The 17,488-nt window shown below is 35.1% G+C and overlaps 4 protein-coding genes across 6 annotated transcripts in view; all 4 read right to left on the bottom strand.

Annotated features, from left to right (window-relative positions):
* The window catches only part of LOC127433969 (C3a anaphylatoxin chemotactic receptor-like), a 118,532-nt gene that overhangs the window by 42,722 nt on the left and 58,322 nt on the right, over positions 1-17,488 (bottom strand). The gene's annotated exons all lie outside the window — the stretch shown is intronic.
* On the bottom strand, positions 794-16,939 carry LOC127433968 (C3a anaphylatoxin chemotactic receptor-like). 2 transcript variants are annotated; one of them, XM_051686370.1, is made up of 3 exons: positions 16,921-16,939; positions 3,827-3,940; positions 794-3,625 (listed from the first exon to the last, which is right to left on the bottom strand). In XM_051686370.1, exons 2-3 carry the CDS (start codon positions 3,827-3,829, stop codon positions 2,657-2,659), a joined length of 972 nt encoding a protein of 323 aa, XP_051542330.1. In that variant the 5' UTR covers positions 3,830-3,940; positions 16,921-16,939; the 3' UTR covers positions 794-2,656. The 2 variants fall into 2 exon arrangements, with proteins under 2 accessions (XP_051542330.1, XP_051542331.1); XM_051686371.1 differs by lacking the exon at positions 16,921-16,939 and adding an exon at positions 10,562-10,580.
* Positions 8,685-10,347, bottom strand: LOC127433971 (C3a anaphylatoxin chemotactic receptor-like). Its single transcript, XM_051686375.1, has 2 exons — positions 10,330-10,347; positions 8,685-10,117 (listed from the first exon to the last, which is right to left on the bottom strand). The coding sequence occupies exon 2, from the start codon at positions 10,073-10,075 to the stop codon at positions 9,149-9,151; it is 927 nt and encodes a 308-aa protein (XP_051542335.1). The 5' UTR covers positions 10,076-10,117; positions 10,330-10,347; the 3' UTR covers positions 8,685-9,148.
* Positions 14,894-16,926, bottom strand: LOC127433972 (C3a anaphylatoxin chemotactic receptor-like). The gene is made up of 2 exons (XM_051686376.1): positions 16,688-16,926; positions 14,894-16,475 (listed from the first exon to the last, which is right to left on the bottom strand). Exon 2 carries the CDS (start codon positions 16,431-16,433, stop codon positions 15,507-15,509), a length of 927 nt encoding a protein of 308 aa, XP_051542336.1. The 5' UTR covers positions 16,434-16,475; positions 16,688-16,926; the 3' UTR covers positions 14,894-15,506.

A 17,488-nucleotide genomic window follows, 5' to 3' on the forward strand; every position in this document is an offset into this window, starting at 1 on the left:
GTTTTTGAAACTGGAAATGATGTTGTTCAAAAATTACAATATATTGTTAAAGACATTTCATCAGCATTTATTAATTGGAGAAAAAGTGAAGCTTTAATGGTTGGGGTCTGGAATGGAGGAAATCCTAATCTACCAGGAGGATTATTTTGGCAAAGAGATGGGATAAAATACCTTGGAGTTTTTTTGGGCAATGACTCTTTTACTCAGAAGAATTGGCAAGGAATGACACATAAAGTAATTGGACAGTTGAAAAATGGAAATGGTTGCTTCCTCAAATGTCTTTTAGAGGACGCACACTCATTATTAATAATCTTGTGGCATCCTCCCTATGGCATAGACTTGCCTGCATTGACCATCCTACTGGTTTTTTATCAAAAATTCAGGCAGAAATGGTGGACTTCTTTTGGGACAATTTGCACTGGATGCCTCAAAGTGTCTTATTTTTGCCAAAAGAAGACGGAGGTCGAGGTTTAGTACATCTGGCAAGCAGAAGCGCTGCTTACCATCTTCAATTTTTACAGAAATTCTTGCTGGGATCTGAAAAACTGGTGTGGAGATCTTTGGCTCAGTGCATTCTGCATAGAGTTGGTGGACTGGGCTTGGACACTGTTTTGTTTTTAATGGATTCTAATAAACTTGATTTTAGAGGAATACCTACTTTTTACCAAAGTCTTTTTAGAGTTTGGAACTTGTTCAAACAGCCAGCCATGTCCCTTTATTGGTTGCTTGAAGAGCCCATTGTGTGTGGAGCACGTGCTTGATGTATCTGGTGAAGATACCCCAGTTCTTATGGACTTGCTCTACAGAAGTAAATCTCTACAGTTGAAACATATAAGTAAAGCAGGTCCTGATTCTGGACATGTGGAAGCAACCACAACTCTTCTCGGAGTGAGATCTGCAAGACTTACCAAATGTTTTTTAAAAAAAAACTGCATGGAGCTTTGAAAACAGAAGAGCTTTGCTTGAGGAATACAAAGGGAATCTATTACTCCAGACTGTGAAGACTTTTTTCCCAGATAAAAGTATTACACCTGCTTTTAATTTTCCAGATGATAACAGTCCTTTGTTGATAAAGGAGTTTAATGAGCAACTTTTTTATTTATTTCTTTATTTTTCAGAAAAAAGGAAAATATTGTATATGAACATAGTGAAGGTGATAAATGCAAAACATTTAAAGGATAGAACAGATACAGTTTGGAGATTCTACAATTCTTTTGTGTGTATGTTGAACCCTAATGTGAGTGAAAAATGCCTTTACTGTAGTGAAAGAGAAACTGTGTTCCATTGTTTCATGTACTGTAACAGACTCTCTTTTTTGTTTGATATTTTAAAACAGTTATTTGATTCTTCTTTTACGATGCAGGAGTTTATCCTTGGTTATACTTACAGTTGAAAAAGAAAGTTTAAATGTCAGTTGTTCAATTATATTGTGGGTAAATCAAAACTAGCTACTTATATAACTAGGAGGAACAAAATAGAACAGAAATGGGGTCAAGATCTTGTATTGGCTTTCAAAAAAAATTGTGAAATCACGAATTGTTATTGATTTTAATTTTTACTGGTTAATGGGTGCAATGAATACATTTGTAATTGAGTGGTGCTGTGACAATGTATTGTGCTCAGTAATTAACAGTGAACTTATGATTTCAGAAGTGTTGAAATAAGGTTATATATTTGTTTATCTATTTATTTATTTTATTTTATTTTCATAATAGAAGTTGGTGTAATTGGTGTAAGATAATGTTTTAATAAAAAGGTTGTTGAAAATTCTCCTCTCTCTCTCTCTCTCTCTCTATCGGTTTAAAGTCAGTCAGAAAGATGGTTAAGAACTGATGTAAATTTATAAACACTGAATATATGCAGAAATAAGTGTGTACAGTTTATCATGGTGGGATAAGTGAACTATCTATAATATTTTCTACCCTTGTGCAATTTTTCATTGTCTAGAGTACAGCAGAAGATGGCAAGAGTCGACTTGACATTGATTTCTGGATCTTGAATCTATTATTCATAAGAGCATATTACATACTGTATATTAGGACTGTTTAGTCAGATTTTCTGCAACTTGGTCACGTCGATTTTTTTCTCTATATTTCCCACCTGAATCATTTTCATCTGTATATTTTAGAGAATTATCACATTAGCAGGAAACATTATTTTGGGTGAAAATATGATTTGCAACCCCCCGCCAAGTTCATTTCAAGACATAAACAGTTCTTTATCAAATAAAATATAATTTAAAAAAAATAAAAAAACATAGCTTCGCTATAATTTTGTTTTTTTTTTCTCATTCATTTTTGTCCAAATTCCTTCTCTATATTCTCCACGTTACATTGCAAATGTTGCTACACAGTATATTTTACACCATGGTTACATGCAGTTGTTACCTGAAGGATATATTTTTAATCTAAACTTGAAAAATTACATATTGATACTTTAAATAAATCTAAATGAAATGCACAGGACACCAGACACACTTCCTAAAAGTTCTAGAATACACTACCTGTTATGTTTTATCATTTTACATCAGTTCATTTTACACATCAGACTTCAGATTGCGATATGTGATAGTTTTGAAAAGAAAAAAATTTGTGTAGAAGAGGCAAAAGATATTCTGACGAAAGATTTATTATTAAGATTTTTTATACTTTTCAAACTACAATGATTGCATTTGTTGTGCCTCGGTGGATTGTGGTATTTGTGTCCCCTCCTCAGAGAAAGCTCTTTCAAAAACATGTTTTAACTTTAATGAAAGCTTAAACTTCTCCTTAATATCCTGCCCTATGAAAAAATACAGAACTGGATTCAGACAGCTGTTGAAATACGCCAAAGAGATGACCAATCGGACAAGTCTCTGGGCCACCCTGGTACTTTGATTCACACCAAACATCCGGATCAAAAACACAGTGTGGACTGGCAACCAACACAGAAAAAAGGCCACAGTAACAGCCAACATGATGCGAAACGCTCGTCCAGAGTGAAAACGACTCCTGCCTAACTTTCGTGCGATGAATCCATAACATGTCGTGATGCATATGAGAGGAATCAAAAAACCAAACACAAACCTGATGATAGTCAACATTCTATATGTTTCAAAGTCATCATAACGAAAAAATAGGCAGTATGTGTTGTTGTGTTTTGTTTTAGTTTCTCTTAATTTAATAAAGGGCACATTAAGAGCTATAGCCAGGACCCAGGCCGCTACACAGGACAGTCGTGCAAGCAACAGACTGCGATGATTTTTAGCCCAAACTGGTGTGATCACCTGTGTAAACCGATCTAGACTAATCAAACTCAAGATGAAGACACTGGCAAACATGTTGACAACCATAACCAATGGATGAATCTTGCACATGACAGATCCAAATGGCCAGTGATCAATAAAGTACCGTATTATATAGATCAGTGTGGAAAAGCAGCACAGGAGGTCTGCAATCGCTAGATTAAGGAACCATATCGTATTAACGGTCCTCTTCATCTTCATTCCAGCGATGTACACAACAAAGACATTTCCAGGAACTCCGAGCAGAAATGTCAGATAGTAGAAGATCTGAGAAATCACTGAGAAGTAATCTTTCTCCATCGCTGTGATCGAGCCGATGCTGTCCAAAGCGTCCCGTTTATCCTGTTAATATCACATTACTTGTCAAATGTCACATCATGAGTCATATTTATGTATCCTACCTTTAAACAACATAATCATGTATATATACATCTTGCATTTTCCATTCATACATTCACAGAATTTGTACTTAAATTTCTTTACTGAGTCAGATAATCAAATATAATTTATGAAGATGTCAAATATCTCGGACATTTACGTTACCATTTACTTAGCTTGTTGGCCGCACAAGTGATACTGATCCAAGAACTGACAGGAAGACCTCTAAATACTGATTCCCCAATGAAGAAATTCTGCAGATGTGGTCACAAGAGGAGTCTGTAGAAATACATTTCCTCATCTTATTTCCTCTCACAGCCAAACTCTGAAACATAAACACTAGAATGCATTATGATACTCTGAGATGTTATAAGTTTAAACTATCACAGTCATAGTCACATTTACTACAATCAAAGAATTCAACACAACATTATCATTCAGGGGTGCGTTTCCCAAAACTATCGTTAGACAGCTATGGTCGCAAGTTCCATCGTTACAAACATAGTCCAACGAACATTCACAAACTGTGTCACAAAATTGTGTGGTTGGAACTACAGTTCTCCACCTGTGGTTATAAACATAGTTCCTTGTTAGTTTGTGGTGTCGACATCACTGATTTCACCACAGCTGGGGTGTGTTCTATTCAGACTTATCACCCCTATGACCTATTGCTTTCAAATACTTCATCATCCACTCTGAGAGCTTTGAGAAGCTTGAAGTTGTGGTGCTCAAAGTTATTTTGATTGGAAATTCAGTTTGAAATGATCTTCCAGCGTGACTGTCACAATTGTTCTCCCATCGAAGTGCCCTCCTAAGGCATTATTTATGACGTTTGGAACACAGGATTGGCTTCGTTTTTGCATAAATATCTTTGTTACAACATTTTCCAAAGAGAAATTTCACATATGGCTATATATGTCAAACACAATATGCATGTTAATGGTTTTCACTGATATAAAAAGTTATCTGTACTGTACATACAGTAATTGCAACATATCTGCAGTACTTTGAGTATAGTGTCAGAAAAGTGTTAAGTGTAAAAATCATTCATTTACATCATTTCAAAATATTACACTTTCATATATGTAAAACATAATTTCCCAAATCACAGTGTAATTTTATATAGCCAATATGCCCAAATAAATGATCAGTAATTGTAGAAATATACATGTATGGCCATATATCTGATTTATGTTTGGGATAACATGTCTGTGTAAGTGGTTTTGTGTTTATTGTGAGGTGTTCACAGAAGTAGAATATAATATAATATGGAATATTCTCAATAGGCTATGTTATAGAAAACAGATGTATACTTCTTGTTTGCAGTAGTCTTTCAATTAATGTTCGCAGCGGTAATAAACATAGACCAAGGTAGGAAATTGCACAAAATGTTTATTAACACAAGTTATGTCAGTCGGATGAAACAATAGAAAATACAGTAACCAAACTTTATTTAAAAATGAAAAAAGTAACCAAACATTTTCTGTTCATTTTGAAATGTTCTCTGACTTCTGCTCCTTCAGGATGTATTCTGTCTTGATGTGGGTTCAGTGGATCATCATCATCAGTAGCAGCAGCATCTTCATCATCAACAGCACCAGCAAGTCCCCCTCTTCCTCCTCAGGAAGTTGAACAAATTTCCATGACTGCAATGCTGTGACTGGGTTTTTTGAGGAATTTTGGGGAAAGTCAGCGTGGTGTTCATAAGCTGTAACAGCAAAGGTGTTACTGCTTTCACAACCTTGCTGAGCCACAGGCCATCACCAACCACCTCCATAAAACTTCCCACAGCTAAGAACTGCACTGCTGGACTTAAGGTGTAGTTTCTTCTTGTGATCCTCTGAAGGTGTGGTTTCACAACCTGCAGCAATTCAAGGATCTTGGTCCTTGGAATCCAGAATTTTCTTATGATGTCGTCATCAGATAGAGAGTCAAGTGGGGAGAAATTTGTCCTTATGTAGGCATTTATATACACTACCTGACTTCTGCGTCGCCTTCTGTGGATTCTTTGTAAAGCTGCCATTGTTGAGCGTTTGTTACACACATAGATACTGTATTTATTAGGAGACTCATTAATACACCTGCTACTGATGCACCTGAGAAATGGATAGAAACACCTTGGTGGCCAATAATCATCTAAATTAACCAGTTAAATGTGAGTGTTTCATCAGTGATCTGTGACAGTAATAGAGCACAGCTTAATTTATCAAATTATTGTATTCATCTGTTAATGGGTTTCTGGTTTTATAATAGGCTGTTTTCATGCTGTTATTTTATATATATATATATATATATATTATATATTTATCATGCTGTGGCTTGGGAAAAATGAGGAAGTCTCTCGTTAGAATTGTCTGAGGATTTAAATAAAGGATGTGTTTTGTGTCATGTTTGGCTTATATTATCATGACTATTATTTTGTGTATTGAGAAAATCTTTACATAGCTAGCTTTAGTTACTTAACTGTTGTAGTGTATGTGATGGTGTGTCATTACTGCAAAACAATAAAGGTATTTCATTCCATAAATAAGATTCTTAATCACACTTACACTTACAAATTTATATCGAGTTATTGCAACTTTATATATCGTCATAACAACTTTATATTTAATAATTGCGAGAAATAAAGTAGACATTTTTAGAAATAGTTGAAATTGCGAGATTTTAAGTAAAGTTGCAATTGCGTGATTAAAAACCCGCAACTTTATCTCTTGCAATTGCGAGTTATAATTATATCTCTCAATTGTGACTTTATATCAGATGATTGCAACTTCATATTTTGTGTTTGTGAGAAATAAAGTTACAATTGTGAGATATAATGTAAGAATTACCTTTTATAGTTTATTGGGTTTCTTAGTATCATGATTTATTCATGAACTGGAAAACTAGTAGCATGAAGTGACAGATAGTCTGGACAATTTGGCACCTAAAGCCACAGAAACAGATCAGCATGTTTGGTTTATGAGCTGTTGCATGAGCAGCTTGTGGCTTTGATTAATTTCCTGTGTCAGAGAGACATCAATGTGGTAACACTTTCATCATAAATACTGCAAGTTTTCTTTGCAGGTTACGTGAGGAGTGGATTCAGAAGCTTCAATTTCGGAACCAGAACGTGATGGAGAGCATGAGAGAAGAGCAAATAAGAAAAGCTCAAAGGGTGCAAGAGATTTTAAGAGTTTAGATTGAATCATTTTTTCCTCCTGTATGAAATCATCATAAAAACATAATCTAGAGCAGGGGCTTTTATACCCCACCTCATCCCCAACACACTATATTTATACCGATATAACGTGTACCGTATTCATTGTGATGATTTAGCCTCTTTCTGAGAGCATGAGATCATGTCAATCCATGGTTTAGAGCGGTACTTGTTTTTAATGCGTGTGTGGAAAACATGGTTTCTTACTGTGGTTTCACAGGTTGTAAGCCATCATTTGCTAGCAGCTCACATTATTTTCATTATTAGCATTTAGCATTATGCACGTGAATCTATTGTTCGTCATACTTACATCATTTTGTCCAATCTTGTTTGTTCCACTTAAGTGTATGTATTAAACACTATAGTGTTTTGTTCTTGAACAAACTGGTGTTTTGAATGAATCTTTTAAGTGAACGAATTGCTTTCTTTCACTTCAATTGTTTTGGTCGACTCAGAGCTTTTTAACGAATCATTTGAGTCAACGACTCACTCCTCATTACACATTACAGACATGTGTCACTATACCTACTGGCGTAAAGATAATCTAAAGAAGTGGTTATTAAAGGGATCAGAGAACAAATCTGAATGCATCTCTTTGCTGAACGAATTCAAAAGCCTCGAGTCAGTGGGATGAATGAAAATCATCCTAAAGTACTCAAAACACTTGCTCTCTTCCAAAGAAAGCATGGCATTATGTATCAGTGTAATATTCTTTAACCATAACTTAAGTGTCTTGAATCATTTATTGATGTAGCCTTCCAGACAGAATATTACCATCACTCACATTGATAATGCCATTACAAACATGTAAATATAGAACATTAAAATAAATGTAATCTTGAAAAGATGTGATCTTTTTCAAAATCCCTAAACCAAGACCAAAACTTCTAACATTAACTCCTCTTAAAGCATTTAAGGTACATCCACCAAACTTGGTACAGACCTTCAGACTGTTCTGGCATAGTGTGTTATATCTTTTCTAACTGATCAGACGTGATTAAATGCTCATTAATTAAAACTTCAACTGTCAAAAACCAAATGTAAGTCAAAAAGTCAAAAAAGGCCTTTGATCTGCTTTAAGTTGCTCTCTCTCTCTCTCTCTCTCTCTCTCTCTCTCTCTCTCTCTCTCTCTCTCTCTCTCTCTCTCATACACACACACTATCAGTTTAAAGTCAGTCAGAAAGATGGTTAAGAACTGATGTAAATTTATAAACGCTGAATATATGCAGAAATAAGTGTGTACGGTTTATCAAGTTGAGATAAGTGAACTCTATAATATTTTCTACTCATGTGCAATTTTTCATTGTATAATAGATATACCCTAACTAGAGTACAGCAGAAGATGGCCAGAGTCAACTTGACATTGATTCATGGATCTTGAAACTATTATTCACAAGAGCATATTACATACTGTATATTAGGATTGTTTAGTCAGATTTTCTGCAACTTGGTCACATCGATTTGTTTCTCTATATTTCCCCCCTGAATCATTTTCATCTGTATATTTTAGAGAAATATCACATTAGCAGGAAACAATAATACTGAGTAATCTTTTCATATTTAAAAAAAAAAAATAATTAAACAAGCATGATTCTAATTTAAACTGTGCTTCTTGAAAGAGAATGTAATGTGACATTTAATCAAAACCAGCTTATACATCAGTGAGAAGTCAGAGACACAGTACTGGGGTCAGTCCACAAACAAACAAACAAAAAAAAAAGGTTTTATAAATTTTGTAGAATGACCCATTTTAGCATGAAGGAACACACACACTTCCATGAACCAGTTTATTTCGATTCAACAGACATAAACAATTCTTTATCAAATAAAATATAATAATAATAATAATAATAATAATAATAATAATAAAATAAATAAATTTAAAAAAAACAGGTACTTCGCTATAAAAAAATTTTCTCATACATTTTTGTCCAAATTCCTTCTCTATATTCTCCACGTTACACTGCAAATGTTTCTACACAGTATATTTTACACCATGGTTACATGCAGTTGTTACCTGAAGGATATATTTTTAATATAAACTTGAAAAATTACTTATTGATACTTTAAATAAATCTAAATGAAATGCACAGGACACCAGACACACTTCCTAAAAGTTCTAGAATACACTACCTGTTATGTTTTATCATTTTACATCAGTTCATTTTACACATCAGACATTTCAGATTGCGATATGTGATAGTTTTGAAAAGAAAACAATTTGTGTAGAAGAGGCAAAAGATATTCTGATGAAAGATTTATTATTAAGATTTATTATACTTTTCAAACTACAATGATTGCATTTGTTGTGCCTCGGTGGATTGTGGTATTTGTGTCCCCTCCTCAGAGAAAGCTCTTTCAAAAACATGTTTTAACTTTAATGAAAGCTTAAACTTCTCCTTAATATCCTGCCCTATGAAAAAATACAGAACTGGATTCAGACAGCTGTTGAAATACGCCAAAGAGATGACCAATGGGACAAGTCTCCGGGCCACCCTGGTACTGTGATAAACACCAAATATCCGGATCAAAAACACAGTGTGGTACGGCAGCCAACACAGAAAAAAGGCCACAATAACAGCCAACATGATGCGAAACGCTCGTCCAGAGTGAAAACGACTCCTGCCTAACTTTCGTGCGATGAATCCATAACATGTCGTGATGCATATGAGAGGAATCAAAAAACCAAACACAAACCTGATGATAGTTAACATTCTATATGTTTCAAAGTCATCATAACGAAAAAGTAGGCAGTATGTGTTGTTGCGTTTTGTTTTAGTTTCTCTTAATTTAATAAAGGGCACATTAAGAGCTATAGCCAGGACCCAGGCCACTACACAGGACAGTCGTGCAAGCAACAGACTGCGATGATTTTTAGCCCAAACTGGTGTGATCACCTGGATAAACCGATCTAGACTAATCAAACTCAAGATGAAGACACTGGCAAACATGTTGACAACCATAACCAATGGATGAATCTTGCACATGACAGATCCAAATGGCCAGTGATCAATAAAGTACCGTATTATATAGAACAGTGTGGAAAAGCAGCACAGGAGGTCTGCAATCGCTAGATTAAGGAACCATATCGTATTAACGGTCCTCTTCATCTTCATTCCAGCGATGTACACAACAAAGACATTTCCTGGAACTCCGAGCAGAAATGTCAGACAGTAGAAGACCTGAGAAATCACTGAGAAGTAATCATTCTCCATCGCTGTGATTGAGCCGATGCTGTCCAAAGCGTCCTGTTTATCCTGTTAATATCACATTACATGTCAAATGTCACATCATGAGTCATATTTATGTATCCTACCTTTAAACAACATAATCATGTATATATACATCTTGCATTTTCCATTCATACATTCATAGAATTTGTACTTAAATTTCTTTACTGATTCAGATAATCAAATATAATTTATGAAGATGTCAAATATCATGGACATTTATGTTACCATTTACTTACCTTGTTGGCCGCTCAAGTGATACTGATCCAAGAACTGACAGGAAGACCTCTAAATACTGATTCCCCATGAAGAAATTCTGCAGATGTGGTCACAAGATGAGTCTGTAGAAATACATTTCCTCGTCTCATTTCCTCTCACAACCAAACTCAGACTGAAACATAAACACTAGAATGCATTATGATACTCTGAGATGTTATAAGTTTAAACTATCACAGTCATAGTCACATTTACCACGATCAAACAATTCAACACAACATTATCATTCAGGGGTGCGTTTCCCAAAACTATCGTTAGACAACTATGGTCGCAAGTTCCATCGTTTCAAACATAGTCCAACGAACATTCGCAAACTGCATCACAAAATTGTGTGGTTGGAACTACAGTTCTCCACCTGTGGTTATAAACATAGTTCCTTGTTAGTTTGTGGTGTCGACATCACTGATTTCGCCACAGCTGAGGTGTGTTCTATTCAGACTTATCACCCCTATGAACTATTGCTTTCAATAGCTACCCCCAAATAGGGGGTAGTGGTAGCTTAGCGGTTAAGGCTCTGGGTTACTGATCCAAAGGTCAGGGGTTCAAGCCCCAGCACCACTGTTGATGCCACTGTTGGGCCCTTGAGCAAGGCCCTTGACCCTATCTGCTCCAGGGGCACCACATCATGGCTGACCCAGCCCAGCTGGGATATGTGGAAAAGAAGAATTTCACTGTATATGTGCAAATGTGTGATAAATAAAGAAAATTTTAAATTAATTAATTATAAATACTTCAGCATCCACTCTGAGAGCTTTGAAAAGCTTGAAGTTGTGGTGCTCAAAGTTATTTTGATTGGAAATTCAGTTTGAAATGATCTTCCAGCGTGACTGTCACAATTGTTCTCCCATCGAAGTGCCCTCCTAAGGCATTATTTATGACGTTTGGAACACAGGATTGGCTTCGTTTTTGCATAAATATCTTTGTTACAACATTTTCCAAAGAGAAATTTCACATATGGCTATATATGTCAAACACAATATGCATGTTAATGGTTTTCACTGATATAAAAAGTTATCTGTACTGTACATACAGTAATTGCAACATATCTGCAGTACTTTGAGTATAGTGTCAGAAAAGTGTTAAGTGTAAAAATCATTCATTTACATATTTCAAAATATTACACTTTCATATATGTAAAACATAATTTCCCAAATCACAGTGTAATTTTATATAGCCAATATGCCCAAATAAATGATCAGTAATTGTAGAAATATACATGTATGGCCATATATCTGATTTATGTTTGGGATAACATGTCTGTGTAAGTGGTTTTGTGTTTATTGTGAGGTGTTCACAGAAGTAGAATATAATATAATATGGAATATTCTCAATAGGCTATGTTATAGAAAACAGATGTATACTTCTTGTTTGCAGTAGTCTTTCAATTAATGTTCGCAGCGGTAATAAACACAGACCAAGGTAGGAAATTACACAAAATGTTTATTAACACAAGTTATGTCAGTCGGATGAAACAATAGAAAATACAGTAACCAAACTGTATTTAAAAATGAAAAAAAGTAACCAAACATTTTCTGTTCATTTTGAAATGTTCTCTGACTTCTGTTCCTGCAGGATGTATTCTGTCTTGATGTGGGTTCAGTGGATCATCATCATCAGTAGCAGCAGCATCTTCATCATCAACAGCACCAGCAAGTCCCCCTCTTCCTCCTCAGGAAGTTGAACAAATTTCCATGACTGCAATGCTGTGACTGGGTTTTTTGAGGAATTTTGGGGAAAGTCAGCGTGGTGTTCATAAGCTGTAACAGCAAAGGTGTTACTGCTTTCACAACCTTGCTGAGCCACAGGCCATCACCAACCACCTCCATAAAACTTCCCACAGCACAATAATGCAAATAAATCAAATTATTGTATTCATCTGTTAATGGGTTTCTGGTTTTATAATAGGCTGTTTTCATGCTGTTATTTTATATATATATATATATATATATTATATATTTATCATGCTGTGGCTTGGGAAAAATGAGGAAGTCTCTCGTTAGAATTGTCTGAGGATTTAAATAAAGGATGTGTTTTGTGTCATGTTTGGCTTATATTATCATGACTATTATTTTGTGTATTGAGAAAATCTTTACATAGCTAGCTTTAGTTACTTAACTGTTGTAGTGTATGTGATGGTGTGTCACCTCTGCAAAACAATAAAGGTATTTCATTCCATAAATAAGATTCTTAATCACACTTACACTTACAAATTTATATCGAGTTATTGCAACTTTATATATCGTCATAACAACTTTATATTTAATAATTGTGAGAAATAAAGTAGACATTTTTAGAAATAGTTGAAATTGCGAGATTTTAAGTAAAGTTGCAATTGCATGATTAAAAACCCGCAACTTTATCTCTTGCAATTGCGAGTTATAATTATATCTCTCAATTGTGACTTTATATCAGATGATTGCAACTTCATATTTTGTGTTTGTGAGAAATAAAGTTACAATTGTGAGATATAATGTAAGAATTACCTTTTATAGTTTATTGGGTTTCTTAGTATCATGATTTATTCATGAACTGGAAAACTAGTAGCATGAAGTGACAGACAGTCTGGACAATTTGGCACCTAAAGCCACAGAAACAGATCAGCATGTTTGGTTTATGAGCTGTTGCATGAGCAGCTTGTGGCTTTGATTAATTTCCTGTGTCAGAGAGACATCAATGTGGTAACACTTTCATCATAAATACTGCAAGTTTTCTTTGCAGGTTACGTGAGGAGTGGATTCAGAAGCTTCAATATCGAAACCAGCACATGATGGAGAGCATGAGAGAAGAGCAAATAAGAAAAGCTCAAAGGGTGCAAGAGATTTTAAGAGTTTAGATTGAATCATTTTTTCCTCCTGTATGAAATCATCATAAAAACATAATCTAGAGCAGGGGCTTTTATACCCCACCTCATCCCCAACACACTATATTTATACCGATATAACGTGTACCGTATTCATTGTGATGATTTAGCCTCTTTCTGAGAGCATGAGATCATGTCAATCCATGGTTTAGAGCGGTACTTGTTTTTAATGCGTGTGTGGAAAACATGGTTTCTTACTGTGGTTTCACAGGTTGTAAGCCATCATTTGCTAGCAGCTCACATTATTTTCATTATTAGCATTTAGCATTATGCACGTGAATCTATTGTTCGTCATACTTACATCATTTTGTCCAATCTTGTTTGTTCCACTTAAGTGTATGTATTAAACACTATAGTGTTTTGTTCTTGAACAAACTGGTGTTTTGAATGAATCTTTTAAGTGAACGAATTGCTTTCTTTCACTTCAATTGTTTTGGTCGACTCAGAGCTTTTTAACGAATCATTTGAGTCAACGACTCACTCCTCATTACACATTACAGACATGTGTCACTATACCTACTGGCGTAAAGATAATCTAAAGAAGTGGTTATTAAAGGGATCAGAGAACAAATCTGAATGCATCTCTTTGCTGAACGAATTCAAAAGCCTCGAGTCAGTGGGATGAATGAAAATCATCCTAAAGTACTCAAAACACTTGCTCTCTTCCAAAGAAAGCATGGCATTATGTATCAGTGTAATATTCTTTAACCATAACTTAAGTGTCTTGAATCATTTATTGATGTAGCCTTCCAGACAGAATATTACCATCACTCACATTGATAATGCCATTACAAACATGTAAATATAGAACATTAAAATAAATGTAATCTTGAAAAGATGTGATCTTTTTCAAAATCCCTAAACCAAGACCAAAACTTCTAACATTAACTCCTCTTAAAGCATTTAAGGTACATCCACCAAACTTGGTACAGACCTTCAGACTGTTCTGGCATAGTGTGTTATATCTTTTCTAACTGATCAGACGTGATTAAATGCTCATTAATTAAAACTTCAACTGTCAAAAACCAAATGTAAGTCAAAAAGTCAAAAAAGGCCTTTGATCTGCTTTAAGTTGCTCTCTCTCTCTCTCTCTCTCTCTCTCTCTCTCTCCTCTCTCTCTCTCTCTCTCTCTCTCTCTCTCTCTCATACACACACACTATCAGTTTAAAGTCAGTCAGAAAGATGGTTAAGAACTGATGTAAATTTATAAACGCTGAATATATGCAGAAATAAGTGTGTACGGTTTATCAAGTTGAGATAAGTGAACTCTATAATATTTTCTACTCATGTGCAATTTTTCATTGTATAATAGATATACCCTAACTAGAGTACAGCAGAAGATGGCCAGAGTCAACTTGACATTGATTCATGGATCTTGAAACTATTATTCACAAGAGCATATTACATACTGTATATTAGGATTGTTTAGTCAGATTTTCTGCAACTTGGTCACATCGATTTGTTTCTCTATATTTCCCCCCTGAATCATTTTCATCTGTATATTTTAGAGAAATATCACATTAGCAGGAAACAATAATACTGAGTAATCTTTTCATAATTGTTTTTTTAATAATTAAACAAGCATGATTCTAATTTAAACTGTGCTTCTTGAAAGAGAATGTAATGTGACATTTAATCAAAACCAGCTTATACATCAGTGAGAAGTCAGAGACACAGTACTGGGGTCAGTCCACAAACAAACAAACAAAAAAAAAAGGTTTTATGAATTTTGTAGAATGACCCATTTTAGCATGAAGGAACACACACACTTCCATGAACCAGTTTATTTCAATTCAACAGACATAAACAATTCTTTATCAAATAAAATATAATAATAATAATAATAATAATAATAATAATAAAATAAATAAATAAAAAAAAACAGGTGCTTCGCTATAAAAAAATGTTCTCATACATTTTTGTCCAAATTCCTTCTCTATATTCTCCACGTTACACTGCAAATGTTTCTACACAGTATATTTTACACCATGGTTACATGCAGTTGTTACCTGAAGGATATATTTTTAATCTAAACTTGAAAAATTACTTATTGATACTTTAAATAAATCTAAATGAAATGCACAGGACACCAGACACACTTCCTAAAAGTTCTAGAATACACTACCTGTTATGTTTTATCATTTTACATCAGTTCATTTTACACATCAGACATTTCAGATTGCGATATGTGATAGTTTTGAAAAGAAAAAAATTTGTGTAGAAGAGGCAAAAGATATTCTGATGAAAGATTTATTATTAAGATTTATTATACTTTTCAAACTACAATGATTGCATTTGTTGTGCCTCGGTGGATTGTGGTATTTGTGTCCCCTCCTCAGAGAAAGCTCTTTCAAAAACATGTTTTAACTTTAATGAAAGCTTAAACTTCTCCTTAATATCCTGCCCTATGAAAAAATATAGAACTGGATTCAGACAGCTGTTGAAATACGCCAAAGAGATGACCAATCGGACAAGTCTCCGGGCCACCCTGGTACTGTGATAAACACCAAATATCCGGATCAAGAACACAGTGTGGTACGGCAGCCAACACAGAAAAAAGGCCACAATAACAGCCAACATGATGCGAAACGCTCGTCCAGAGTGAAAACGACTCCTGCCTAACTTTCGTGCGATGAATCCATAACATGTCGTGATGCATATGAGAGGAATCAAAAAACCAAACACAAACCTGATGATAGTCAACATTCTATATGTTTCAAAGTCATCATAATGAAAAAGTAGGCAGTATGTGTTGTTGCGTTTTGTTTTAGTTTCTCTTAATTTAATAAAGGGCACATTAAGAGCTATAGCCAGGACCCAGGCCGCTACACAGGACAGTCGTGCAAGCAACAGACTGCGATGATTTTTAGCCCAAACTGGTGTGATCACCTGGATAAACCGATCTAGACTAATCAAACTCAAGATGAAGACACTGGCAAACATGTTGACAACCATAACCAATGGATGAATCTTGCACATGACAGATCCAAATGGCCAGTGATCAATAAAGTACCGTATTATATAGAACAGTGTGGAAAAGCAGCACAGGAGGTCTGCAATCGCTAGATTAAGGAACCATATCGTATTAACGGTCCTCTTCATCTTCATTCCAGCGATGTACACAACAAAGACATTTCCAGGAACTCCGAGCAGAAATGTCAGATAGTAGAAGACCTGAGAAATCATTGAGAAGTAATCATTCTCCATCGCTGTGATTGAGCCGATGCTGTCCAAAGCGTCCCGTTTATCCTGTTAATATCACATTACATGTCAAATGTCACATCATGAGTCATATTTATGTATCCTACCTTTAAACAACATAATCATGTATATATACATCTTGCATTTTCCATTCATACATTCATAGAATTTGTACTTAAATTTCTTTACTGATTCAGATAATCAAATATAATTTATGAAGATGTCAAATATCATGGACATTTATGTTACCATTTACTTACCTTGTTGGCCGCTCAAGTGATACTGATCCAAGAACTGACAGGAAGACCTCTAAATACTGATTCCCCAATGAAGAAATTCTGCAGATGTGGTCACAAGATGAGTCTGTAGAAATACATTTCCTCGTCTCATTTCCTCTCACAACCAAACTCAGACTGAAACATAAACACTAGAATGCATTATGATACTCTGAGATGTTATAAGTTTAAACTATCACAGTCATAGTCACATTTACCACGATCAAACAATTCAACACAACATTATCATTCAGGGGTGCGTTTCCCAAAACTATCGTTAGACAACTATGGTCGCAAGTTCCATCGTTTCAAACATAGTCCAACGAACATTCGCAAACTGCATCACAAAGTTGTGTGGTTGGAACTACAGTTCTCCACCTGTGGTTATAAACATAGTTCCTTGTTAGTTTGTGGTGTCGACATCACTGATTTCGCCACAGCTGAGGTGTGTTCTATTCAGACTTATCACCCCTATGAACTATTGCTTTCAATAGCTACCCCCAAATAGGGGGTAGTGGTAGCTTAGCGGTTAAGGCTCTGGGTTACTGATCCAAAGGTCAGGGGTTCAAGCCCCAGCACCACTGTTGATGCCACTGTTGGGCCCTTGAGCAAGGCCCTTGACCCTATCTGCTCCAGGGGCACCACATCATGGCTGACCCAGCCCAGCTGGGATATGTGGAAAAGAAGAATTTCACTGTATATGTGCAAATGTGTGATAAATAAAGAAAATTTTAAATTAATTAATTATAAATACTTCAGCATCCACTCTGAGAGCTTTGAAAAGCT

Source organism: Myxocyprinus asiaticus, chromosome 43 (assembly GCF_019703515.2).
Source record: "Myxocyprinus asiaticus isolate MX2 ecotype Aquarium Trade chromosome 43, UBuf_Myxa_2, whole genome shotgun sequence".
In the NCBI taxonomy this organism is placed as follows: domain Eukaryota; kingdom Metazoa; phylum Chordata; class Actinopteri; order Cypriniformes; family Catostomidae; genus Myxocyprinus; species Myxocyprinus asiaticus.